This window comes from Oncorhynchus masou, chromosome 11 (genome assembly GCF_036934945.1).
Source record: "Oncorhynchus masou masou isolate Uvic2021 chromosome 11, UVic_Omas_1.1, whole genome shotgun sequence".
Taxonomy (NCBI): domain Eukaryota; kingdom Metazoa; phylum Chordata; class Actinopteri; order Salmoniformes; family Salmonidae; genus Oncorhynchus; species Oncorhynchus masou.
The window spans coordinates 47,298,949-47,326,092 of record NC_088222.1 but is presented as its reverse complement, the minus strand read 5'-3'; the positions used below and the strand labels follow the sequence as shown (position 1 = coordinate 47,326,092).

Genomic DNA, 27,144 nt, shown 5'->3' with positions numbered 1-27,144 from the left:
CATTTAAAAAAAAATATATAAAAATAATAATGAGTTATTAAGAGTTCTTGTTTTTTGAGATATCAATACCAAATTCAGCGTGGTACACCTTAGGGATGTCCATGACAGCAACGACAAGTTTTAAGCTGATCTGCCACTGTTGAGTGGATTTACAGTGTTTTTTAAATAGACACGTAAAATCAGATTTTTGATTTAACTAAGCCATCCTTTGACCAATCCATTAGCTGTTCTCAAACCAAGTCCTATGGTTCATGAAAATATGATTGAAAAATTATTTTTAGCATCTTTTAGGGTAACCCAGGTTAAGTAATGGTTATATATCCTTGTAGTAAGGCCTCCCAGGTGGCACAGTGGTCTAAGGCACTGCATCGCAGAGTAAGACAGTAACTACTAACTGGATACCACAAAATTGGGGGTAAATAAATATATATATCCTTGTAGTTATGAGAAATGACCTCACCCATCAGAAGGGCGCAAATCAGTTAGGTCCTGCCTTTGACAACTCAATCAACAACTCAGATTTTCTATTGTCTGTGAAGGTCAAAAAACTGATATAAAGCTAGAAATAAAGAGCTAAACACAGATATATCTTAAGAGAAAAGCTGATAATTCATCGTTCTCGTCCTGAGACTGATTGAAGGCGTTTGTGGATGACAAATGAAGCTGCTGTATTAGCGCATCTTTAGCGGGCCAATGCTAACTTTTATCATGTTAAGTAAATTGTGCTATTTATGCTAATTGCTATGTGCACTTCTTTCGAGGTAATTATACACGGAGTGTACAAAGCATTAGGAACACCTTCCTAATATTGAGTTTTGCACCCCCTTTTGCCCTCAGAACAGCCTAACTTTGTCAGGGCATGGCCTCTACAAGGTGTCGAAAGCATTCCACAGGGATGCTGGCCCATATTGACTCCAATGCTACCCACAGTAATGTCAAGTTGGCTGGGTGTCCTTTGTGGGTGGACCATTTTTGAAACAGACGGGAAACTGTTGAGCGTGAAAAACCCTGCAGTGTTGCAGTTATTGACACTCAACCCGGTGCGCCTGGCACCTACTACCATAATCTGTTCCAAGGCACTTCAATCTTTGTCTTGCCCATTCACCCCTCTGAATGACACACATACACAATCCATGTCTCACGGCTTAAAAATTATTCTATAACCTGTCTCCTCCCCTTCATCTACACTGATTTAAATACACGTGACATCAATAAGAGATCATAGCTTTCACCTGGATTCACCTGGTCAGTCTATGTCATGGAAAGAGCAGGTGTTCCTTATGCTTGGTACACTTAGTGTACTTTTTTTTATAGTGAACAATATTGTATCTGAATGTTGCTTTTGGTACAACCTGATTTTCTGAGCAATCTTTCAAATTATTAGAACATGTAAACAGCTTAAAATCTAGTTCCATCTGTGTATTTGTTCTGCGCATGTGCAAGCACCGGTAGCTGTGTGTGTTCCATGCTAAGAACATGCTACATTGGTACAGTTGAAGTTGAAAGTTTACATACACCTAAGCCAAATACATTTAAACTCAATTTGACAATTCTTGACATTTAATCTTAGGTCAGTTAGGATCACCACTTTATTTTAAGAATGTGAAATGTCAGAATAATTGTAGAGAGAATTATTTATTTCAGGTTGTATTGCTTTCATTACATTCCCAGTGGGTCAGAAGTTTACATACACTCAATTTGTATTTGGTAGCATTGTCTTTAAATAGTTTAACTTGGGTCAAACATTTTGGGTAGCCTTCCACAAGCTTCCCACAATAAGTTGGGTGTATTTTGGCCTATTCCTCCTGACAGAGTTGGTGTACCTGAATCAGGTTTGCAAGCCTCCTTGCTTGCACACGCTTATTCTGTTCTGCCCACACATTTTCTATAGGATTGAGGTCAGGGCTTTGTGATGGCCACTACAATACCTTGACTTTGTTGTCCTTAAGCCATTTTGCCACAATTTTGGAAGTATGCTTGGGGTCATTTGCAACCAAGCCTTAACTGATGTCTTGAGATGTTGCTTCAATATATCCACATAATTTTCTTTCCTCATGATGCCATCTATTTTGTGAAGTGCACCAGTCCATCCTGCAGCAAAGCACCCCCACAACATGATGCTGCCACTCCGTGCTTCACAGTTGGGATGGTGTTCTTCAGCTTGCAAGCCTCCCCCTTTTCCTCCAAACATAACGATGGTCATTATCGTCAAACAGTTCTATTTTTGTTTCATCAGACCAGAAGAAAATTTCTCCAAAAAGTATGATCGTTGTCCCCATGTGCAGTTGCAAAGCACAGTCTGGCTTATTTTTATGGTGGTTTTGGAGCAGTGACTTCTTCCCTGCTGAGCAGCCTTTCAGGTTATGTTGATATAGGATTCGTTTTACTGTGGATATAAATACTTTTGTACCTGTTTCCTCCAGCATCTTCACAAGGTCCTTTGCTGTTGTTCTGGGATTGATTTGCACTTTTCGCACCAAAATACGTTCATCTCTAGGAGACAGAAAGTGTCTCCTTCCTGAGCAGTATGACGGCTGCGTTGTCCCACGGTGTTTATACTTGTGTACTATTGTTTGTACAGATGAGCGTGGTACCTTCAGGTGTTTGGAAATTGCTCCCAAGGATGAACCAGACTTGTGGAGGTCCACAATTTTTTTCTGAGGTCTTGGATGATTTCTTTTGATTTTCCCATGATGTCAAGCAGAGGCACTGAGTTTGAAGGTAGGCCTTGAATTACATCCACAGGTACAACTCTAATTGCGGCGGCAGGGTAGCCTAGTGGTTAGATCATTTGACTAGTAACCGGAAGGTTGTAAGTTCAAATCCCCGATCTGTCGTTCTGCCCCTGAGCAGGCAGTTAACCCACTGTTCCTTGGCCGTCATTGAAAATAACAATTTGTTCTTAACTGACTTGCATGGTTAAATAAAGGTCAAAAAAAAAATATATATATATTTATATACTCAATTATGTAAATTAGCCTATCAGAAGCTTCTAAAGCCATGATCTCATTTTCTGGAATTTTCCAAACTGTTTAAAGGCACAGTCAAATTAATGTATGTAAACTTCTGACCCACTGGAATTGTGATACATTGAATTATAAGTGAAATAATCTGTCTGTAAACACTTGTTTGAAAAATTCCTTGTGCCATGCACAAAGTAGATGTCCTAACTGATTTGACAAAACTATAGTTTGATAACAAGAAATTTGTGGAGTGGTTAAAAAACTAGTTTTAATTACTCCAACCTAAGTGTATGTAAACTTCCGACTTCAACTGCATAGTGTGGACACCTTTGAATGCATCAACATTATTTTCTCACTCTTTAGGGACTATTGTGATGAGTCCAAAGACCAAATGTGGAATGAGTCTGACTTTTAGTCCATAAGAATAATATTTTCTATGATTATTTTCAAAAGGGTTCCCACAGTTATCATATTTCCTAAGTAAAAATTGCCTTTCAATGATCAAAACATCACTCAGAATTGAAGAAATTGTACCTTCTCTCATCTCAAACTATCAAGAAGCCTGAGAGAAGATGCAGAGTGGGGGAGGCTTATACTCATGAGCTCACCTTGTCTGACAGCTCTTTGAAATGCCCTTGTGGTCATTGCCAGGTAAAAAGGTAAACAATGGACCAAATGTCATTCCGAGCCTAAATAGGAAGCCTCAACCCATTTTCTCTGCAAAATGCTCTCATGGTCAACAATTGGTCTGTTGGATATCAGACAAAAAGCAGCAATACACAATTGCAATTCTATTGTTTTGTAACTATACAGAACAAAAATATAAACGCAACATGTAAATTGTTGGTTCCATGTTTCATGAGCTTAAACAAAAGATCCCAGAAATGTTCTATATTCACAAAAAGCTTATTTATCTTAAATGTTGTACATCCCTGTTAGTGGGCATTTCTCCTTTGCCAAGATAATCCATCCACCTGACAGATGTGGCATATCAAGAAACTGATTAAACAGCACGATCGTTACACAGGTGCACCTTGCGCTGGGGACAATAAAAGGCCACTCTAAAATGTGCAGTTTTGTCACACAACACAATGCTACAGATGTCTCAAGTTTCGAGGGAGCGTGCAATTGGCATGCTGACTGCAGGAATGTCCACTAGAGCTGTTGCGAGAAAATGTAATGTTAGTGTTAGTCTCTACCATAAGCTGCCTCCAATGTCGTTTTAGATAATTTGGCAGTACATCCAACTGGCCTCAACAAGCGCAGACCACATGTAACCACACCAGCCCAGGACCTCCACATCCAGCTTCTTCACCTGCGGGATTGTCTGAGACCAGCCACCCAGACAGATGATGAATCTGAGGAGTATTTCCTTCTGTAAAGCCCTTTTATGGGGAAAAACTCATTCTGATTGGCTCGGCCTGGCTCCCCAGTGGGTGGGCCTATGCCCTCCCAGGCCCACCCATGGCTGCCCAGTCATGTGAAATCCATAGATTAGGGCCTAATTTATTTATTTAAATGAACTAATTTCCTTATGAATTGTAATTCAGTAAAATCGTTGAAATTGCAGCATGCTGTTAATATTTTTGTACAGTATAATTACAGAATACAGTTCACTGATATACTTCACATGAAGTCTGAGTCACCTTAGAAGCTTAGACATAAAGGAAGGTATGTGAAAACAGCATACAATAACTGTACTGGACAATTTATTGGTTCCCTCTGCATTATACATGACAATATGTTCAGAGTTGTATGCATTGAGCAGACATTTATTTGATAATTTACTAAAGGCCAGCTTAGCCAAAATATAAAACACTTATGAAAAATAAAGGTGAGAAATAATGGTGAGACACCATTTGACATAATAAAAAAATAAACAATTAGAGCCATAAGCCTAATATAGAAACTCAGCCACCCTACAAGTATGCAGGACCCAGTGATTCGTACAATTTGTAACACTCATCTCCTGTCCAAACGCTTGAAAAAAACAATACAATGAAACAAAATGTGATATACTGTATTACGTAACAGTGAATTATTTAGGCTTTAGGAAATGCAACCAACTACAGAAATTCATGGGGAGGACAGCGAGAGAACAGGAGGACCTGCCTCAAGCAGGCTTCAGTCACCCCCAAGATAGAAGGGTAAGAAAATCTAGCTATGGCCTGCTCTTTGTCAGGCCTCTCACACTGGGATGGACAGCTTTCACAGCTTCCCCACATACGGCACTGGTTCAAGGGTGACCATGTTGAAGAGGAGATCCAGGAGCCAGTCTACGCAGCCTGTAATGTTTCTGAAAACAGTCATCGGTTACGTTACCAGCAAAAATATTGTAATCAGATTACAGATGGGATGTTTGCAGAAAAAAATACATTATGACACCTTTCTGTTTTCTCAATGACATTCAATTCACCACTTAAAAAAGGCACAAGTTTTAAGTTTGTTCCACCTGAGCGAGTCTAACAATAAGATAGAGTCCACTATGATGACACACCAAATGTGTTTGATGGATTCTATTTGCCTCTTAAGGGGAAAATAATCAAACAAATATCAAAGAGTCTGGGTAATCCAATAGTTATGTTACTGATGACAATTTTGGACAGTTAACTAGCAACGGATTACATTTAAAAAGTAACATACACATCCTTGACCAGTTAATATACTGAGTACTCTCCAGTTCTTTACTACATATTGCTCACACATTTCCAATCCTCTCAGATCTCCACAAGTGCCTAGGGGGTATGGGTTGCTTCTGGTCAGGGCTGAGGCCTCTACAATTCACAACACAGCCTGGGTCCACAATTCTGAATCGTCAGGTCCTTATGGAGATATGAATAAATTGTTTTACTTTCTCAATAAATGAGCAGCCGAAAACACTTCAATCCTACAGTATCATGCATTTTGTGATGGTCAGTAATGCAGCGTGTTACAACATGATACATGAGTGATCGTTTCATTCTACGCCACTACATGAAGCTATAAAGCAGTAATGGTCAAAGAAAGAGGGCATATAATTACAAGGTGAAACAGGAGACAATCACAAAATACTGATGGGCAAAATACTTTTTTTTACATAATGCCTTTTCATCAAGTAAGGTAGCCAAACCAATATGAACACAAAAAGACTAGCTGTAAGCACATCACCGTTTACACTTGTCTATTTCTTGTCCCTCATGTCAGGAAGTTTTTCTTTGACTGCCCACAAGGTCACTGAGACCATACTGTACCAAAAAGAGGGAGCTCTTCATCTGGGGAAATGAAAGTCAAACAGTGAAAAAACTATCCAATCCTTATCAGGCCTTCTGACTAACCAGTACAACAGAGAAAATGTGGAACACAACAATAACACAATTGCTCAAATGTGTGTACAATGGACAAAGTTCTACAATGGACTGAGTGTAACTGGCCTATCTTGAAAATGTTTTGGGACGGCAGGTAGCCTAGTGGTCAGAGCGTTGGACTTGTCACCGAAAGGTTGCAAGATAAAATCCCCGAGCTGTCAAGGTAAAAATCTGTAGTTCTGCCCCTGAACAAGGCAGTTAACCCACTGTTCCTAGGCCGTCATTGAAAATAAGAATTTATTCTTAACTGACTTGCCTAGTTAAATAAAGGTAAAAAAAATGTTTTTGACAATTTAAAACGTTGTGAAGTCTCTTGATTGCATTGATTACATTGGTGATGTTATGAGCACTGCCCCTGTTTGTCTGTAAGAGAATGAACATCTACGGAGAAAATTACATGGTTGACTGGAAATTTCTCAGCAAAATGAAGTATCTAAGTAAAATGTCTGTTTGGGAAGGAGTTCCAGTGGTAAATGACTCCCAAGGTGCTCGCTGGGAAATCACCAGCCCACCAGGACCCATTAAACCTGATTCAAAATGTCCATATGGATCTCACATTTTGGTTAATCACAGACTGTACAAAATAAGTTGACTGTCGTCAAATCTATTAGAAAAATAAATAGGTTATAATCATTTCCGCCCTGCTTGGATATAGCAACCTCTTGCTCAGAGGTCTTGAACAACAGGGCCCATCTATCGATGACTGCTAAGATATTAATCAGTATGGAGCAAACTGGTCAAGATAACATGAACACTGCACTAAAGACGACAGCTTTTTCTCAAATTAATTTGACTGTTTCATCATACATCTTCAGATGAGAACTTGAACAAAACATTTCAACTCAATTTAACTGGAATTAAAACCTTTTCCACTTCTACTGTTCCAAACGGGTCATTTGTGTTTTGTGTTTCATGGCACAGTGGAAGTTTAGGCCTTATCTGATTGTGAATACATACAATTCTACATTTTAAAATGATTAATTAATAAACTTGACATTCTAGAAAAAGAAAGGGAGGCTGGATCTAATTATCCAATTAACTTGTATCTATTCAAGGTTGGCAGGACCAGGATGGATGACAACAGTAGCGTGCCGTGGTTCTGGGGCCTGGGCCTTCAGTGAAGTCCTACACAGTCCCACCCGAATTAATCCACCTCTTATTACCATCATTATGATGCCATGGCTCTAGACACTATATATTTAGACAGAAACGCAGTATAACCAGGTGTTGCGTCACCTTGAAATTTACATTTTTATTCAGAGAATTGCAGGGGAAGAGTACAATACCTTTTCATTGTGCAGCTTCGTTGCCCTGCGCGCTTGTTCGTTAAGCTGTAGATCCACTCGGGTATCCCCAAACGTTTTCAAAAGCACCATTATTTGTAAGTGCCCAGCCGTACTTTGGTGTCTCGTTGCTGCCTTGGTTAGACAACTCAGGTTTGCAAAGCCAGTGTGGCTCCAAACACCAAATCGATCACTTGCAAATAATAGGCATTCCCAGCAGTACAGTTTGCAGTGCTTCTCGGAGCCTGTCTTTGTAGCGTCGGCTTTTGTAGCGTCGGCGTCTACCTCTCCTGACAATGTCTAACTTTTCTTGAAAAGTTTGTCTTGAGAATGGCGTTATAATTATATCCTCGACCAAATCGATATCTTCTCCTTCCGCCATTGTGGGTTGAAAAAACAGCTTAGTAGTACGCAAATTAATTTGTTTATCAATTTCAGTTTCCTAGTTCTGAGGACCTGCCTCTCAATATTGGTAATCCAATCAAAAGACGTGCAGGCACTACGCCTGCTAGCTGGCTCCTGTGTAACATTGGAGCCAGCCAGCAGGCGTACAATAGCCAACTCTAAAGCTGATTGGTTGACACTAAATTTTAATTTCCATTCACTTTAAGCTACAAGCGCCCGCACTGTTGATTCTGATGGCATGAGGGCAGATTTTAGACCCCTGGCAACACATGATGGCTGAATATGATTGGATAAAATATCTAACATAAAGACCAGCCCTCCAAATCTCAACCTGGGGCTGGAAGCAGTGCAACCAAGAGGAACGCTATGAAATGAAGAGTGTAACTATTACTCTGGGGAATAATTTAATACATATTTATGGGAAAATATATTTAAAAAATATATATATTCTGATGATGTTTAGGCCAGCAGAGAAGGCCTTGCTGGCCCACCACTGGATGACAACAATATATTTTCATGCCCAGTCTCCTAAGCCTCCTCTCCCCTACCCTGTCCTCTACTCCTTGTTAGATTATATGTTGAGTCCGTACAGCTTCTCCTGCAATATAACCTTAACAATGGCAGACTCTTCCACTATTAGCCTTCTCTCTCCACCCCCCAGCAAGACCCAGCCATGGCCTAGCCTAATCCACACCCAGTCTAATTGACAGAGTTCTAAAGCCTTTCTCTGGATTGAGGCGAGGCCTGCAGGTAACTGTGCATCACTGCTCTTAGGGTGAGGTTAGATCCATTTCCAGTGTCTTCAGAACGTATTACCCCTTGACTTATTCCACATTTGGATGTGTTACAGCTTGAATTCAACTACACACAATACCCCATAATGCAAAGTGGAAACATGTTTTTGCAAATGTATTGAAAATAAAATACAGAAATCTCATTTACATACAGTGCCTTGCGAAAGTATTCGGCCCCCTTGAACTTTGCGACCTTTTGCCACATTTCAGGCTTCAAACATAAAGATATAAAACTGTATTTTTTTGTGAAGAATCAACAACAAGTGGGACACAATTATGAAGTGGAACGACATTTATTGGATATTTCAAACTTTTTTAACAAATCAAAAACTGAAAAATTGGGCGTGCAACATTATTCAGCCCCCTTAAGTTAATACTTTGTAGCGCCACCTTTTGCTGCGATTACAGCTGTAAGTCGCTTGGGGTATGTCTCTATCAGTTTTGCACATCGAGAGACTGAAATTTTTTACCATTCCTCCTTGCAAAACAGCTCAAGCTCAGTGAGGTTGGATGGAGAGCATTTGTGAACAGCAGTTTTCAGTTCTTTCCACAGATTCTCGATTGGATTCAGGTATGGACTTTGACTTGGCCATTCTAACACCTGGATATGTTTATTTTTGAACCATTCCATTGTAGATTTTGTAGCAAAAGGTCGCAAAGTTCAAGGGGGCCGAATACTTTCGCAAGGCACTGTATATTGGTTCTGGATGGTAGGAAGTTTGGCACCAGTGATGACCTGGGCCGTACGCTCTACCCTCTGTAGCGCCGTCAGATGCCAAGCAGTTGCCATACCAGGCGGTGATGCAACCGGTCACGATGCTCTCGATGGTGCAGTTGTAGAACTTTGAGGATCTGGGGACCCATGCCAAATCTTTTCAGTCTCCTTAGGGGGAAGGTGTTGCAAAGGGAGGTGTTTAGTCCCAGGGTCCTTAGCTTAGTGATGAGCTTTGTGGGCACAATGGTGTTGAATGCTGAGCTGTAGTCAATGACCAACATTCTCACATAGGTGTTCCTTTTGTCTAGGTGGGAAAGGGCAGTGTGGAGTGCGATTGAGATTGCGTCATCTGTGGATCTATTGGGGCGGTATGCAAATTGGAGTGGGTCTAGGGTTCCCGGGATGATGGTGTTGATGTGAGCCATGGCCAGCCTTTCAAAGCACTTCAATGGCTACCGACGTGAGTGTAACGGGGCGATAGTCATTTAGGAAGGTTACCTTTGTTTTCTTGGGCAGAGGGACTGTCTGTTTGAAACATGTAGTTATTAAAGATTCGGTAGGGAGAGGTTGAAAATGACCCAGAGGCTTTGTGAATGTTGCTCTTTTTATATGTCTTGCACACATCGGCTACCGAGAGCATTATCACACAGTCGTCCGGAATGGCTAGTGCTCTCATGCATGCTTCAGTGGTGCTTGCCTCGAAGCAAGCATAAAAGGCATTTAGCTCGTCTGGTAGGCTTGCGTCACTGGGCAGCTCGTGGCTGGGTTTACCTTTGTAGTCCGTAATAGTTTTCCAACCCTGCCACATCCGACGAGTGTCAGAGCCGGTGTAGTAGGATTCAATCTTAGACCTGTATTGACACTTTGCCTGTGTGATTGTTTGTCTGAGGGCATTGGATGTGCACTGTGTTAAGAAGCAGTGCGGCTGGTTGGGTTGTGTATCGGAGGACGCATGACTTTCAACCTTCGTCTCTCCCGAGCCCGTACGGGAGTTGTAGCGATGAGACAAGATAGTAGCTACTACAACAATTGGATACCACGAAATTGGGGAGAAAAAGGGGTAAAAAAACAACAAAAAAACATTCTCAGCACTTACACAAATGACTGACGATTGGCTGAGAGAAATTGATGATACACATATTTTTGGAGCTGTTTTGTCAGACTTCAGTGCAGCTTTTCACATTATCGATCATAGTCTGCTGCCTGAAAAACGTATGTGTTATGTCTTTACACCCCCTGCTACATTGTGGATAAAGAGTGACCTGTCTAACAGAACACAGAGGGTGTTCTTTAATGGAAGGCTCTCCAACAAAATCCAGGGAGAATCAGGAATTCCTCAGGGCAGCTGTCTTTTTTCAATCTTTACTAACGACATGCCACTGGCTTTGAGTAAAACCAGTGAGTTTATGTATACGGATGACTCAACACTATACACGTCAGCTACCACAGCGACTGAAATGACAGCAAACTTAACAAAGAGATGCAGTTAGTTTCAGAATTGGTGGCAAGGAATAAGTTTGTCCTAAATATAAAAAAAATAAAAGCAATGTTTGGTACAAATAAACCCTAAACCTTAACTAAATATTGTAATAAATCATGTGGAAATTGAGCGAGTTGAGGACACTGAACTGCTTGGAGTAGCCCTGGATTGTACTGTCATGGTCAAAAAATATTGATACAACAGAAGCTAGGATGGGGAGAAGTCTGTCTATATCGTTGCTTTCTTAAACAACACTATCAACAAGGCAGGTCCTACATGCTTTAGTTTTGTCGCACCTGGACTACTTTTCAGTCGTGTGGTCAGGTGGCACAAAGAGGGACTTAGGAAAATTGCAATTGGCTCAGAACAGTGCAGCACGGCTGGCCCTTGTATGTACACAGAGAGCAAACTTCAATAATATGCATGTCAATCTCTCCTGGCTCAAAGTCGAGGAGAGATTGACTTCATCAATACTTGTATTTGTGAAAGGTATCGACATGTTGAATGTACCAAGCTACTGGCACACAGCTCGGACACCCATGTATACCCCACAAGACACCAAGGTCTCTTCACAGTCCCCCAAGTCCAGGACAGACTATTGGAGGCACACAGTACTACATAGAACCATGACTACACAGAACTCTATTCCACATCAAGTAACTCATGCAAGCAGTAAAATTAGATTTAAAAAACAGATAAAAATACACCTTATGGAACAGGGAGGACTGTGAAGCAATACAAACATAGACACATGAATACAAACACTCTATAACATACGCACTATACACGCACATACACATGTATTTTATAGATATGTCGTAGTAGAGTAGGGGCTCGGGGGCACACAGTTAATATGTTGTGAAATCTGTATGTATTGTAATGTTTTAAAATGTATAACTTCCTGGATCCCAGGAAGAGTAGCCTTGGAGCATCCATAGTAAATACAAATACAAATGTATGTGTCTGTAATGCAGAGTAACCCATCCCTTTAGCAAACTACAACAATTCAGAAAAACAACACATTACTACACTACAACACACCCAGCTAAACCTGAGGAACATTGAGATTGTGAAATTAATTATAGGTGTTACTTCCATTGCTATTATTATTGAGTTTGACTTCAACCCACATCATGAGTCATCGTCTGTCTGCGGTGTGTGTGTGAATATGCATGTGTGTATGCAAGCCCGAGCGTTCCTGTAAGTGTGAGTGTTTCTATGTATGTGTGTGAACCGGTGTGGGCACACGCGCCTGTGTGTGTTCTCAGTCACCCACCTGGAGGCTGTCGTCCTCCTTGACCAGCTCTTTCGGAGGGAACAAGTCCTTGGCCTGGATATACTCCAGACTGGGGGGTCCTTCTTCACCCTGGAGGACAGAGATGAACACAGGCTGGTCAGACATCTCAGTTCTTAACACACAACATACAAATAGTAACAGTAACATTACTTTATCAGATCAAAAAGAAGGCACAAAAACAGGGGCTTCAATCAATCATCAGCCACCCAGGAAAAGGTCAATAAAAGCCACTCCCTTTACAGGAGCCTACAGGGGCACTGTCCTGTTTTTCTGAAATGGCAGACTACAGCTGCTATTAACATTGCCTGTAAAGAGCCGGTGTCAAACACCATACAATACACTCACTTCTTCTCTGAAAAAGGGAGTTCTTACAGGTCAGTTTGAAGTCAGGCAATTATTTATTATTATGAGTGACCTGTGTTTTTTGGGGGGAGGACATGACAGTGTCCCCTAGACAGCTGCTGTTTATGTCTGTGCCTCCTCCCCAGCCAGCGAGATGGCCTGTGCCCGTGGCAGACTGTGGCAGACAGCACTGCAGCCACAGCAGTCAACCCAGCTGTAGCCCTACACAGCAGGAACAACATACAGTTGAAGTCGGAAGTTTACATACACCTTAGCCAAATACATTTAAACTCCGTTTTTCACAATTCCTGACATTTAATCCTAGTAAAAATTTCAGTTAGGATCAACACTTTATTTTAAGAATGTGAAATGTCAGAATAATCGTAGAGAGAATTATTTAATTCAGCTTGTATTTCTTTCATCACATTCCCAGAGGGTCGGAAGTTTACATACACTCAATTAGTATTCGGTAGCATTGTCTTTAAATTGTTTAACTTGGGTCAAACATTTCAGATAGCCTTCCACAAGCTAACCACAATAACATGGGTGAATTCTGGCCCATTCCTTCTGACAGAGCTGGTGTAACTGAGTCAGGCATGTAAGCCTCCTTGCTCGCACATGCTTTTTCAGTTCTGCCCACAAATGTTCTATAGGAATTGAGGTCATGGCTTTGTGATGGCCACTCCAATATCTTGACTTTGTTGTCCTTAAGCCATTTGGCCACAACGTTGGAAGTATGCTTGGGGTCATTGTCCATTTGGAAGACCCATTTGCGACCAAGCTTTGACTTCCTGACTGATGTCTTGAGATGTTGCTTCAATATATCCACATAATTTTCTTTCCTCATGATGCCATCTATTTTGTGAAGTGCACCAGTCCCTCCTGCAGCAAAGCACCCCCACAACATGGTGCTGCCACCCCCGTGCTTCACTGTTGGGATGGTGTTCTTCAGCTTGCAAGCCTCCATCTTTTTCCTCCAAACATAACGATGGTCATTATGACCAATCAGTTCTATTTTTGTTTCATCAGACCAGAGGAAATTTCTCCAAAAAGTACGATCTTTGTCCCCATGTGCAGTTGCAAACCGTAGCCTGGCTTTTTTTACGGCGGTTTTGGAGCAGTGGCCTTTCAGGTTATGTCGATGTAGGACTCATTTTACTGTGGATATAAATACTTTTGTACCTGTTTCCTCCAGGTCCTTTGCTGTTGTTCTGGGACTGATTTGCACATTTCGCACCAATGTGCATTGATCTCTAAGAAACAGAACGCGTCTCCTTCCTGAGCGGTATGACGGCTGCGTGGTCCCATGGTGTTTATACTTGCGTACTATTGTTTGGAAAGATGAACGTGGTACCTTCAGGCGTTTGGAAATTGCTCCCATTGATGAACCAGACTTGTAGAGGTCTCCAACTTCTTTTCTGAGGTCTTAGCTGATTTCTTTTGATTTTCCCATGATGTCAAGCAAAGAGGCACTGAGTTTGAAGGTAGGCCTTGGAATACATGTAACGGGTTTCTTCCAACTCCTCCTTTGACGAAGAGGTGGAACAAGGATCGGACCAAAATGCAGCATGATTCGTTCGATACATATTTAATGATGAAAAAACACGAACAATACAAAACAACAAATGTCGAAAACCGAAACAGCCCTGACTGGTGCAACAAACACAGAGACAGGAACAATCATCCACAAACACACAAGTGAAACCCAGGCTACCTAAATATGGTTCCCAATCAGAGACAACGATAATCACCTGACTCTGATTGAGAACCGCCTCAGGCAGCCATAGACTAATCTATACACCCCACACAACCCCAAGACGGAACACACTACAAATAAGGTATGCTTATTTGCTTCCATTCAGTCAGAAGCGCATTAGTGAGGTTGGGCACTGATGTTGGGCGAATAGGCCTGGCTCTCAGTCTGTATTCCAATTCCTCCCAGAGGTGTTAGATGGGGTTGAGTAGAGAGCTCTGTGCAGGCCAGTCAAGTTCTTCCCCACCGATCAACAAACCATTTCTGTATGGACTTCACTTTGTGCACCGGGGCATTGTCATGCCGAAACAGGAAATGGCCTTCTCCAAACTGTTGCCATGAAGTGAAGCACAGAATCGTCTAGAATGTCATTGTATGCTGTAGCATTAAGATTTCCCTTCACTGGAACTAAGGGGCTAGATCGAACCATAAAAAACAGTCCACCAAACTTTAGAGCACTATGCATTCGGGCAGGAAGCGTTCTCCTGGCATCTGCCAAACCCAGTCTATTGGCCTGTTAGATGGGGAAGCGTGATTCATCACTCCAGAGAATGTGTTTCCACTGCTCCAGAGTCCAATGGCGGTGAGCTTTACACCACTCCAGCCGACACTTGGCATTGCGCACGGTGATCTTGTGTGCGGCTGCTTGGCCATGGAAACCCATTTCATGAAGCTCCCAACAAACAGTTCTTGTGCTGATGTTGCTTCCAGAGGCAGTTTGGAACTCGGTAGTGAGTGTTGCAACCGAGGACAGACTATTTTTACGCGCTACGCGCTTCAGTGTTCCCGTTCTGTGAGCTTGTGTGGCTTAACACTTCGTGGCTGGGCCATTATTGCCCCTAGACGTTTCCACTTCACAATAACAGCACTTACAGTTGACCGGTGCAGCTGTAGCAGGGCAGAAATTTGACTAAGTGACTTGTTGGAAAGGTGGCATGGTATGACGGGGCCAGTTTAAAGTCACTGATCTCTTCATTAAGGCCATTCTACTGCCAATGTTTGTTGGCGGAGATTACATGGCTGTCTGCTAGATTTCATACACCTGTCAGCAACGTGTGTGGCTGAAAAAGGGTGTCCACATACCTTTGTATATATAATGTACTGTGGAAGGACCACTAGAGGGCAGGCTGGGCTCACGGATTGTAGCCCAACAAGGCATGGGAGACAAGGTAACCAGAGTCAATTAAGCACAGCTGACGGTACTAATGACATACTCTCCTTCCCCTATAAAAGAGAGAATGGAACCAGCAGAGAGGGGGGGAAACTATCTCTGGAAGATGGCCACCGACAGAGAGAAGCTATGCAGAAAGAACCACTAAGACGGTGACAATCTCGTGATTTATTTTTGTTGTAGTTTAAAGATAATCCTATTGTGTTCTTGTTTCATCTGGAGAAGAAGATTTTTCCTTGGAAGATTTTTCATTGATTATGTTAGAATGTTTTTGTTGACAAAATGCTCTCAATAGAGAACTGTGTTCAATCAAGAAAACCTACTCCTGACTCGTTTATTCCACCTTCCCGCTTTAGAGTGACACCCAATTACTTGGTACGCTCACATTGGTGGAGGATGCGGGCATTAGGTGGACGCGTGACACAAGGATAAGTGAGTAAATCAAGATTCTTCCAGTAGACCCGGAGGAACCATTCAAGAACGATGGATAACGCCCTACTACAACAATTGATCACGGCACAGCAGACAACCATAGAACTCCTGCAACAACAGCTGAGCCGATGAGAAGAACTTAGAGTTCGGCCAAGTGCGGCTGCTCACGCCATCTTACCTCGTCTTTCCAAGGAGGATGATATTGAGGCCTTCCTCATGACCTTCGAAAGGACGGCCACCTTGGAAGAGTGGCCGCCCACAGAATGGGCTAATACGACTGACGAAACAGTGGCTAAAACCTGGAAAGGGAGTAGGACATGTGATAGAGACTCTCGTAGTGGACAAGATATTGAGAGAATTACCCAGTGACTTAAAAAGGGTTGTGGGACAAGCCAACCCGTTGTCAGCCGACGACATAGCCCAGGCGGTGGAAACATATCGGTCTACAGGGGAGTTAAAAAGTGACAAGGAGGAACGGAAGGAGTCTTCCAATCCCGTACCATGACTCACCCCGGCGCGCCCACCACCGAAATGTCCAAGCCCCCTCCAGAGGTGGGAGAAGTCAGCCACCACACAGCAGGGTCGGTGTTATAAATGTCAGTCTCCCAACCATTATGCCCCACAATGTCCTAGCAAAGATGAGCCCATGGTCACGAAGTCATCACTGCCTACCCCCACACATCCCGTTTTGAGGGGGCAGGATCAACACTGTTGGTTAGCAGAGATAGCCCCAGCCTCAGAGATTCCGGTGCGAGTCGAAGGACAAGATGTGGTAGCTATTCTCGACTCGGGAAGTATGGTTACGTTAGTAGAGGAGCGGATGGTGACCTCCGCAACACTGCAACCAGACAAAGTAGCTGTATCCTGTATCCATGGAGACACCCACTATTACCCCACTGTGAATCTGCCTATTCTCACTCCAAAAGGAAGGTGTACAGTCAGGGCAGGGAAAGTGCCCCAGCTGAAGGTGCCATTATTGATCGGGAGAGACTGTCCCCTAAATAAGGAGCTTCGGCAGATGACGTTATGCACGGGAAGAAGGGGGACAGGAAAGAAGAGAAAATCCAAGCCTGAGGTAGTAGTCCTACAAGGAGACGTAGCCGCGTCCTCGTCCTCTGCAGCAGAGGAAGAAATAGCGACCCAACGTTTACGACAGATATTCCAGGAAACCACCGATGAAGACACCTGTGAAGGGTTATACACAACGCAGGAAGGAAGGAGCAACCAGGCACTAAGGGATATATTTGAAGCTCCATCCGAGGAGGGAACCTGGAAGGGATTCTCCTCGGTCACCCCTGATGGGGATGTGGAACAACCTCCACATCCCTCTACCGAGGTCGACCTGCCCCAGGAATTAAAGGGACAGTTCGGCACCTCGCAGCATAGAGACCAAGACCTAAGGGAGGCCATGAGGAAGGTGAAGGTGATCGACGGGAGGAACGTCGACGGATCAGGTGAGCCCCCTCTTCCTTACAATGCAATCAGGCGGGGTCTCTTATACTGGGTCGTACGATGAAGGGAGGAAAACCAGGAATTACTAATGGTGCCTAGGCCATACAGGGATACAGTTCTACAGTTAGCCCATTACCACGTCCTAGGAGGATACCTGGCACGAGACAAGACTATTGACAGATTCATGCAGAGATTCTATTGGCCCCGTGTCACCCGAGATGTGGCCAGGTATTGTAAGACGTGTGATCAATGTCAACGTACAGCCCCACGACCACACCTACGTAACCCTTTGATTCCTCTCCCCATCATAGAGACTCCCTTTGAACGCATAGCTATGGACCTCGTAGGACCCCTCCCAAAATCCGCCTGAGGACACGAGTACATCCTAGTGGTTATAGATTACGCTACCAAGTTCCCGGAGGCCATACCCCTGCGTAACATGTCGTCAAAGGCAATTGCCAAGGAGTTATTCCTGATGTTCTCTCGTGTGGGCCTTCCCAAGACTATCTTAACCGATCAAGGAACCCCGTTCATGTCCCGGTTGATGAAGGACTTGTGTCGGTTATATCAGGTTCAACAGATACGTACAAGCAGGGTAGCCTAGTGGTTAGAGCGTTGGACTAGCGTTGGACTAGTAACCGGAAGGTTGAGAGTTCAAACCCCCGAGCTGACAAGGTACAAATCTGTCGTTCTGCCCCTGAACAGGCAGTTAACCCACTGTTCCTAGGCTGTCATTGAAAATAAGAATTTGTTCTTAACTGACTTGCCTAGTAAAATAAAGGTAAAAAATAACTAAATAAATAAAAATTCCACCCTCAAACAGACGGGTTGTGTGAACGCTTGAACAAAACAATTAAAAGCATGTTGAGAAGAGTGGTGTCCCGAGACGGGAAAAACTGGGACATGCTTCTCCCACACTTAATGTTTGCCCTGCGAGAAGTACCCCAGGCATCCACTGGATTCTCTCCGTTTGAATTGCTCTATGGCAGACCCTGTCGAGGAATCCTCGACTTAGCCAACGAGACCTGGGAGACCCAACCATGCCCCTTTCGATCCACAATAGAACACGCTACCCTGATGAGAGACCGCCTGTCAGCAGTGTGGCCCATAATCAAGGAGAATATGAAGAAGGCCCAAAGGCCGGGCCTATGATAAGTCCGCGACCCCCCATGAGTTCACCGTGGGAGAGAAAGTGATGGCGCTTGTGCCCATGGCCGAACATCGCTTGCTGGCGCAGTGGAGGGGGCCCTACAAGGTAATGAAAAGGGTCGCACCGGTCAATTACCTCACCAAGCAACCTGACAGGAGGAAGAAGGTCCAACTCTATTACATAACCTGCTAAAGACGTACCATGGACGAGAGGAGGAGGTGGCTTTGATGGCCCTGGAGGGCAAAGGAAAAGAGGAGGCTCTACCACAGGTGCGCCGTGGCCAAACTCTCCTACCGGAGCAGTCAAGACAGCTAGACAAGCTGATTATGAACTTTGGTGGAATATTCTCTCCATTCCCAGGACAAACAGATGTCCTGTTCCACCATATCCACACTGAACCCGGCAAGAAAGTGCATATCCGCCCTTACAGGATTCCTGAGGCTCGCCGAGTCATCGCTAAGAAAGAGGTGAGGGAGATGTTGAGGATGGGCGTGATCGAGCCCTCGACGAGCAAGTGGTCCAGTCCCATAGTCCTGGTCCCCAAATCCGATGGTAGTATGAGACTCTGAAACAACTTTAGGGGAGTGAATGCCATCTCTACATTCGATGCGTATCCCATGCCCCGCGTGGATGAACTCTTGGAGCGCTTAGGAAAGGCCAGGTTCATCACTACCCTGGATTTGACGAAGGGATATTGGCAAGTGCCGGTGGCTCCGGAGGATCGCCCAAAGACTGCCTTCGCCACCCCAGAGGGGCTTTTCCAGTATGTGAGGATGCCCTTCGGACTGCACGGTGCTGCTGCAACCTTCCAACGCCTCATGGATGCCATTCTACGGCCCCATCAAGAGTATGCAGCGGCGTACATAGACGATGTGGTCATCCACAGCGAGGACTGGGATAGTCACCCCCTGCGATTACGGGCGGTGCTCGTGAGTTTGGAAGCCACAGGGTTGACAGCCAATCCAAATAAATGCTGCCTGGGCCTGTCCAAAGCGGAATACCTGGGGTACACCGTGGGGAATGGGAAAATACGCCCGCAGGCAGAGAAGACCAGGGCAATTCGTGACTGGCCTCGATCCCGGACCAAGCAAGACGTTCGGGCCTTCTTAGGGATAACAGGATATTATCGCCGTTTTATCCCGGGATATGCAACCATTGCCAACCCCCTCACAAACCACATCAGGAAAAACCTGCCAAACCAGGTAGAGTGGAAAGACGAGACGGAAGAGGCCTTTCAATTGCTAAAAGATGGCCTGTGTTCTGATCCCGTTCTACAGGCTCCGGACTTCTCACAAGAGTTCATTGTGCAGGTCGACGCCTCGGATACAGGGCTCGGGGCCGTACTAGCTCAGGGTAAAGGTGAAGCAGAGAAGCCGATTCTCTTCATTAGTAGGAAGCTCAGCGATCAGGAACAGAGGTATGCTACCGCAGAGAAAGAGGCCTTAGCCATCAAGTGGGCCCTCGATTATCTCCGGTACTATCTACTGGGTCGGAGGTTTGCATTAGTTACTGACCATGCGCCCCTCACTTGGATGGCTGGTAAGAGAAACAATAACAACAGAATAGCCAGATGGTTTTTGTCTTTACAACCGTTCTCTTTCCATGTCATCCACAGGGCCGGATCGAGGAATGGGAATGCAGACGCGCTGTCCCGACGCGACCAAGACGGTGTGTCTGGCGACCGACCCTCCGGTTCGGTCCTGGGGGGGAAGGTATGCGGAAGGACCACTAGAGGGCAGGCTGGGCTCACGGATAGTAGCCCAACAAGGCATGGGAGACAAGGTAACCAGAGTCAATTAAGCACAGCTGACGGTACAAATGACATACTCTCCTTCCCCTATAAAAGAGAGAATGGAACCTGCAGAGAGGGGGGAAAACTATCTCTGGAAGATGGCCACCGACAGAGAGAAGCTATGCAGAAAGAACCACTAAGACGGTGACAATCACGTGATTTATTTTTGTTGTAGTTTAAAGATAATCATATTGTGTTCTTGTTTCATCTGGAGAAGAAGATGTATGTTTTTCCTTGGAAGATTTTTCATTGATTATGTTAGAATGTTTTTGTTGACAAAATGCTCTCATTAGAGAACTGTGTTCAATCAAGAAAACCTACTCCTGACTCGTTTATTCCACCTTCCCGCTTTAGAGTGACACCCAATTACTTGGTACGCTCACAGTACTTCTTCCCTACAGACTGTAGATAAGTTGCTTAGATGGCTTATAGGAGGTGGGACTGCGGCCCACAGATGGGACAGCATGGCAGATGGCTGGGATTGTGAGGGGACAGTGAGGAGACTGGGGGAGTCAAAGGGAAGAGACCGTGACCTTGAAAGCAGGGAAATAGCTAACGAGTCGTGGCAATCTCAAAGTTTCGTAAAAGATGCAACCAGTTAGACAAGGGGTTTGAGGTTTCAACAATTATGTGATTTCAGATAATACCTTCAAATGAGCAGGAGTCAAAAAGCCAATGTCTATGACTACAGGTCTTATTGCACAAATGCACATTTCTAGGGAAATCCTTCCCTTTGAAAATGTCACTCTTAAAAAGACGAGGACAAAAACATAAGCGTACTCTACTGTGTGCAACCCTCTCTAGGGCAACTCTTTTTCAATATTTGCTAACACAGCAATCTACATATATGCCCTAATTCAGCAATACCTCATCTTATTCTACAACTATAGGCTATATGCTACACCACAGTACCACTTGATTCTTGTACTGGGCCATTTATACAGAAATGATGAATTACATTTTTCTAGACCCTGATTGATACCAGAGGGAAGAAACAAATTATAACAAACTTTTACACTTGTTAAACAAGAATTCTTTGAGGACCAACTAACAATTTCGATATAGATTATTAAATGCGTGTCAACTGTTGAACTCCTTTGGGAAAACATAAGGCACATCCTAAATAAACTGAAGCATCAAGCAATTGCCCAGTCTCCTTCCACTGAGGAGAAACCGGAGAAGCAGCAGGAGGATACAGATATAATCCCCTCTTCCCTCCTCCCTCCATCCCGGCTGTCTCCCCAGCAGCAGGTGCCCAGCTCCTCCCTCCATCCATCCACTGCCTTGGCTCAGACACATGGGTCAAGATGAGAGGGCCCTCTGCGGAGTCTACAGCACCACAGACAGACCAGACACAGCAACATGAGGTCTTTACTCCATGTACTGCATGCTGGCATGAGCCTCATATCAGACGAGAATCAAATGTCAGTACTGTCATGGGGCTACACCCCCTGGTCATGCCCACTAAGCCCACATCAGTATCAGACATGTGAAAGTGGGAAGCCGGTTAAAACCCGAAAAAAGTACAGGTTTTTAAACCTTTTTACATTTAGCTCGACATTAAATTCACTTCACCAATCAGTGCTGATAGAGCAGCTTGCCATGGGGCGGTTTAAGCGATTTAATTTGTATAGGAAAGTTGTTAAAATACAATTTTATTTTGCCGTAAACAATATGGTTTAATCATACTGAAAGACAAACACACATTGTCCTGCCAGTCACAGTGTAGGGCGCAAGATGCAACTGAAATTTTTCAGGCGAGGAGAGGGCGAGAGAATGGAGGAAGCTTGCCTTGAAGCGCTGGCCATCTTGTTATGACATGTATTATCTGAATTAGGCCCACCGAATTATACTTACTGAGGAGCGGCTTCTATGGAAGAATGTCTTTGAAATTCTGAGTTCTAGCTAGCTAGCTAACAAGCATGTGCGTGCAGAGCAGCACTCAAATTAAAAAACATATTTTTGTAGTTAATAAATCCAATGTGAAACGTGATAACATAGCATCCTTAACTAACATTGAAAAAGTGAATCTATTATTTTAAACATCTCTCACTAACTTCTGAATCATGCTTGTAAAGTCAGGCTACAGCTATGCTTCAGAGGGGAAGGGCAGGTAGCCTACACACACCCCCACTGGCCGGCAGACACTGGAATACATTTGAGTGACAAAGTGAGGGCTTTGCATAGGTGCTTTATTGCAATTTTTGTGGGCCTGAAAAAAATGCCTGGAACATAAAGAAATGCTATTAACTGATTCCCATGCTTTAAAAAATAACAGTTCTGTTCCTGAACAGTATATGTCACTTTCGTTTTCAATTCTGGTTCTGTTCCTCAAATCATTTTGTTTTTCATCTACCCTGTGCCATCAAACGGGAACCTGTCCACTTCAAACAACTACAAGAAACAGAGGGGATGACAGGCACTAGGTGTCGACAGCTGCCACATTGATTTGACATGTGGACATGTGAATGACTTTGTAAACAGAGGAGGAAAAAATAGGTTTTCCCTTGGTTTGAGGATGGCATGGGAATGTGAGGTGCAGCATAGGATGCGTGTGCATTAACATTTAAACTGGAGTGCTGGCATATGTGTTCCCCATCCAATCCGAGTAACTCCGACAGACGTATCTGCCTTGGCCGTAGCCATAGGCCGAGGGTCAGCCCAGTTCCTCAAAAGAGTCTCAAAGAGTTACTGCAACGCTGACAACCTTGGCGCAGACATGCTCTAACAATAGCCAAAAAATTATAGCACGACTCGATTATCATTTCCTTTGTAAATTGACTGCATCTCATTCTCTGAAATATTTCATTTTGCCTAAGGCATAAAGAGAGAGAAAGAGAGCACTCGGGCCTAGATGTTGGCATTTCCCTGGTGGTTTTTCTTTCTGCCATCTGTGCCTTACAACAGCGAGGCAACACAACAAAGCCAGTTTGGCCACTACCTGAGCCAAGAAGTGTGGGGTGGATAGACTGAGGATGGAAGCGAAATGTGTGATTGGGAGTTGGCTAGAAGGCAAAATGGTGGAGAGTGTGTCTTGGAGCAGGTTGAGTGCAGCTGCAGCCATCAAGACTATCCCATCAACGGGACCTGAAAAACTGTAATATCCTGTGTTTCTCTGAGTCGTGGCTAAACAAGGACATGGATAATATACATAATGTCATACTTTCCAGGTCCATACCCAAACAGTTTGAACTACTAATTCTGAAAATTACTCTCTCCAGAAATAAGTCGCTCACTGTTGCCGCCTGCTACCGACCCCCCTCAGCTCCCAGCTGTGCCCTGGACACCATTTGTGAATTGATTGCCCCCCATCTAGCTTCAGAGTTTGTTCTGTTAGGTGACCTAAACTGGGATATGCTTAACACCCCGGCAGTCCTACAATCTAAGCTAGATGCCCTCAATCTCACACAAATCATCAAGGAACCCACCAGGTACAACCCTAACTCTGTAGGCAAGGGCACCCTCATAGACGTCATCCTGACCAACTGGCCCTCCAAATACACCTCCGCTGTCTTCAATCAGGATCTCAGTGACCACTGCCTCATTGCCTGTATACGCTACGGTGCCGCAGTCAAACAACCACCCCTCATCACTGTCAAACGCTCCCTAAAACACTTCTGTGAGCAGGCCTTTCTAATCGACCTGGCCCGGGTACCCTGGAAGGACATTGACCTCATCCCGTCAGTTGAGGATGCCTTCCTCACCATTTTAGATAAGCATGCTCCGTTCAAAAAATGCAGAACTAAGAACAGATACAGCCCTTGGTTCACTCCAGACCTGACTGCCCTCGACCAGCACAAAAACATCCTGTGGCGGACTGCAATAGCATCGAACAGTCCCCGCGATATGCAACTGTTCAGGGAAGTCAGGAACCAATACAAGCAGTCAGTCAGGAAAGCTAAGGCCAGCTTCTTCAGGCAGAAGTTTGCATCCTGTAGCTCCAACTCCAAAAAGTTCTGGGACACTGTGAAGTCCATGGAGAACAAGAGCACCTCCTCCCAGCTGCACACTGCACTGACGCTAGGGAACACGGTCACCACCGACAAATCCATGATTATTGAAAACTTCAACAAGCATTTCTCAACGGCTGGCCATGCCTTCCGCCTGGCTACTCCAACCTCGGCCAACAGCTCTGGCCCCCCCGCAGCTCCTCGCCCAAGCCTCTCCAGGTTCTCCTTTACCCAAATCCAGACAGCAGATGTTCTGAAAGAGCTGCAAAACCTGGACCCGTATAAATCAGCTGGGCTTGACAATCTGGACCCTCTATTTCTGAAACTATCCGCCGCCATTGTCGCAACCCCTATTACCAGCCTGTTCAACCTCTCTTTCATATCGTCTGAGATCCCCAAGGATTGGAAGGCTGCCGCAGTCATCCCCCTCTTCAAGGGGGAGACACCCTGGACCCAAACTGTTACAGACCTATATCCATTCTGCCTTGCCTATCTAAGGTCTTCGAAAGCCAAGTCAACAAACAGGTCACTGACCATCTCGAATCCCACCGTACCTTCTCCGCTATGCAATCTGGTTTCCGAGCCGGTCACGGGTGCACCTCAGCTACACTCAAGGTACTAAACGACATCATAACCGCCATCGATAAAAGACAGTACTGTGCAGCTGTCTTCATCGACCTTGCCAAGGCTTTCGACTCTGTCAATCACCATATTCTTATCGGCAGACTCAGTAGCCTCGGTTTTCGGATGACTGCCTTGCCTGGTTCACCAATTACTTTGCAGAGAGAGTTCAGTGTGTCAAATCGGAGGGCATGCTGTCCGGTCCTCTGGCAGTCTCTATGGGGGTGCCACAGGGTTCAATTCTCGGGCCGACTCTTTTCTCTGTATATATCAATGATGTTGCTCTTGCTGCGGGCGATTCCCTGATCCACCTCTACGCAGACGACACCATTCTATATACTTTCGGCCCGTCATTGGACACTGTGCTATCTAACCTCCAAACGAGCTTCAATGCCATACAACACTCCTTCCGTGGCCTCCAACTGCTCTTAAACGCTAGTAAAACCAAATGCATGCTTTTCAACCGATCGCTGCCTGCAACCGCATGCCCGACTAGCATCACCACACTGGATGGTTCCGACCTTGAATATGTGGACACCTATAAGTACCTAGGTGTCTGGCTAGACTGCAAACTCTTCTTCCAGACCCATATCAAACATCTCCAATCGAAAATCAAATCAAGAGTCGGCTTTCTATTCCGTAACAAAGCCTCCTTCACTCACGCTGCCAAGCTTACCCTAGTAAAACTGACTATCCTACCGATCCTCGACTTCGGCGATGTCATCTACAAAATTGCTTCCAACACTCTTCTCAGCAAACTGGATGCAGTTTATCACAGTGCCATCCGTTTTGTCACTAAAGCACCTTATACTACCCACCACTGCGACTTGTAGTGCTCTAGTCGGCTGGACCTCGCTACATATTCGTCGCAAGACCCACTGGCTCCAGGTCATCTACAAGGCCATGCTAGGTAAAGCTCCGCCTTATCTCAGTTCACTGGTCACGATGGCAACACCCATCCGTAGCACACGCTCCAGCAGGTGTATCTCACTGATCATCCCTAAAGCCAACACCTCATTCGGCCGCCTTTCGTTCCAGTACTCTGCTGCCTGTGACTGGAACGAATTGCAAAAATCGCTGAAGTTGGAGACCTTTATCTCCCTCACCAACTTCAAACATCAGCTATCTGAGCAGCTAACCGATCACTGCAGCTGTACATAATCTATTGGTAAATAGCCCACCCATTTTCACCTACCTCATCCCCACAGTTTTTATTTATTTACTTTTCTGCTCTTTTGCACACCAATATCTCTATCTGTACATGATCATCTGATCATTTATCACTCCAGTGTTAATCTGCAATATTGTAATTATTCGCCTACCTCCTCATGCCTTTTGCACACATTGTATATAGACTCCCCTTTTTTTGTCTACTGTGTTATTGACTTGTTAATTGTTTACTCCATGTGTAACTCTGTGTTGTCTGTTCACACTGCTATGCTTTATCTTGGCCAGGTCACAGTTGTAAATGAGAACTTGTTCTCAACTAGCTTACCTGGTTAAATAAAGGTGAAAAAATAAATAAATAAAAAATAAATAAAAAATCTAGCTGGTTTTTCTATGCATCGTCAAGGCCAAACGGCAGCTTTGGGTAAGGTTAGGGGGGAAGGTGTGTGTCTTTGTTAACAACAGCTGGTGCACAATCTTTAATGTTCAGGAAGTCTAGAGGTTTTGCTTGCCCGAGTTAGAGTACCTCATGATAACCTACAGACCATACTATTTACCAAGTAAGTATATCTATATTTTTCGTATCGGTCTATTTACCACCACAAACCTATGCTGGCCGCACTCAACTAGCTGTATAGGGCCATAACCAAACAAGAAAATGCACATCAAGAGGCGCCACTCCCCCGAGGTAAGACTGAAATCGGTCTTACCTATTTTTTTTACCAGCATGTCAACTCTGCAAATAGAAGCAAAAAAACCTCTACATCACCTTTACTCCACACACAGAAACGCATACAAAGCGCTCCCTCGCCTTCCATTTTGGCAAATCTGACCATAACTCTACCCTCATAAATCCTGCCTACAAGCAGAAACTCAAAAAAGGAGTTTCAGAGATGCGCTCAATACGGAAGTGGTCCAATGAAGCGGATGCTAAGCTATAGGAATTTCGCTAGCATAGAATGGAATATGTTCCGGGATTCATCCGATAACATTGAGGAATTTACTACATCAGTCACTGGCTTCATTAATAAGT

General features: G+C 44.3%; 1 protein-coding gene across 1 annotated transcript in view; it reads right to left on the bottom strand.

Annotated features, from left to right (window-relative positions):
* Positions 1–27,144, bottom strand: part of LOC135548753 (myotubularin-related protein 4-like) — a 158,950-nt gene that overhangs the window by 52,437 nt on the left and 79,369 nt on the right. The window contains exon 3 of the mRNA XM_064978654.1: positions 12,261–12,350. Within this exon, the coding sequence (XP_064834726.1) occupies positions 12,261–12,350 (90 nt within the window). The remainder of the gene's footprint in view (positions 1–12,260; positions 12,351–27,144) is intronic.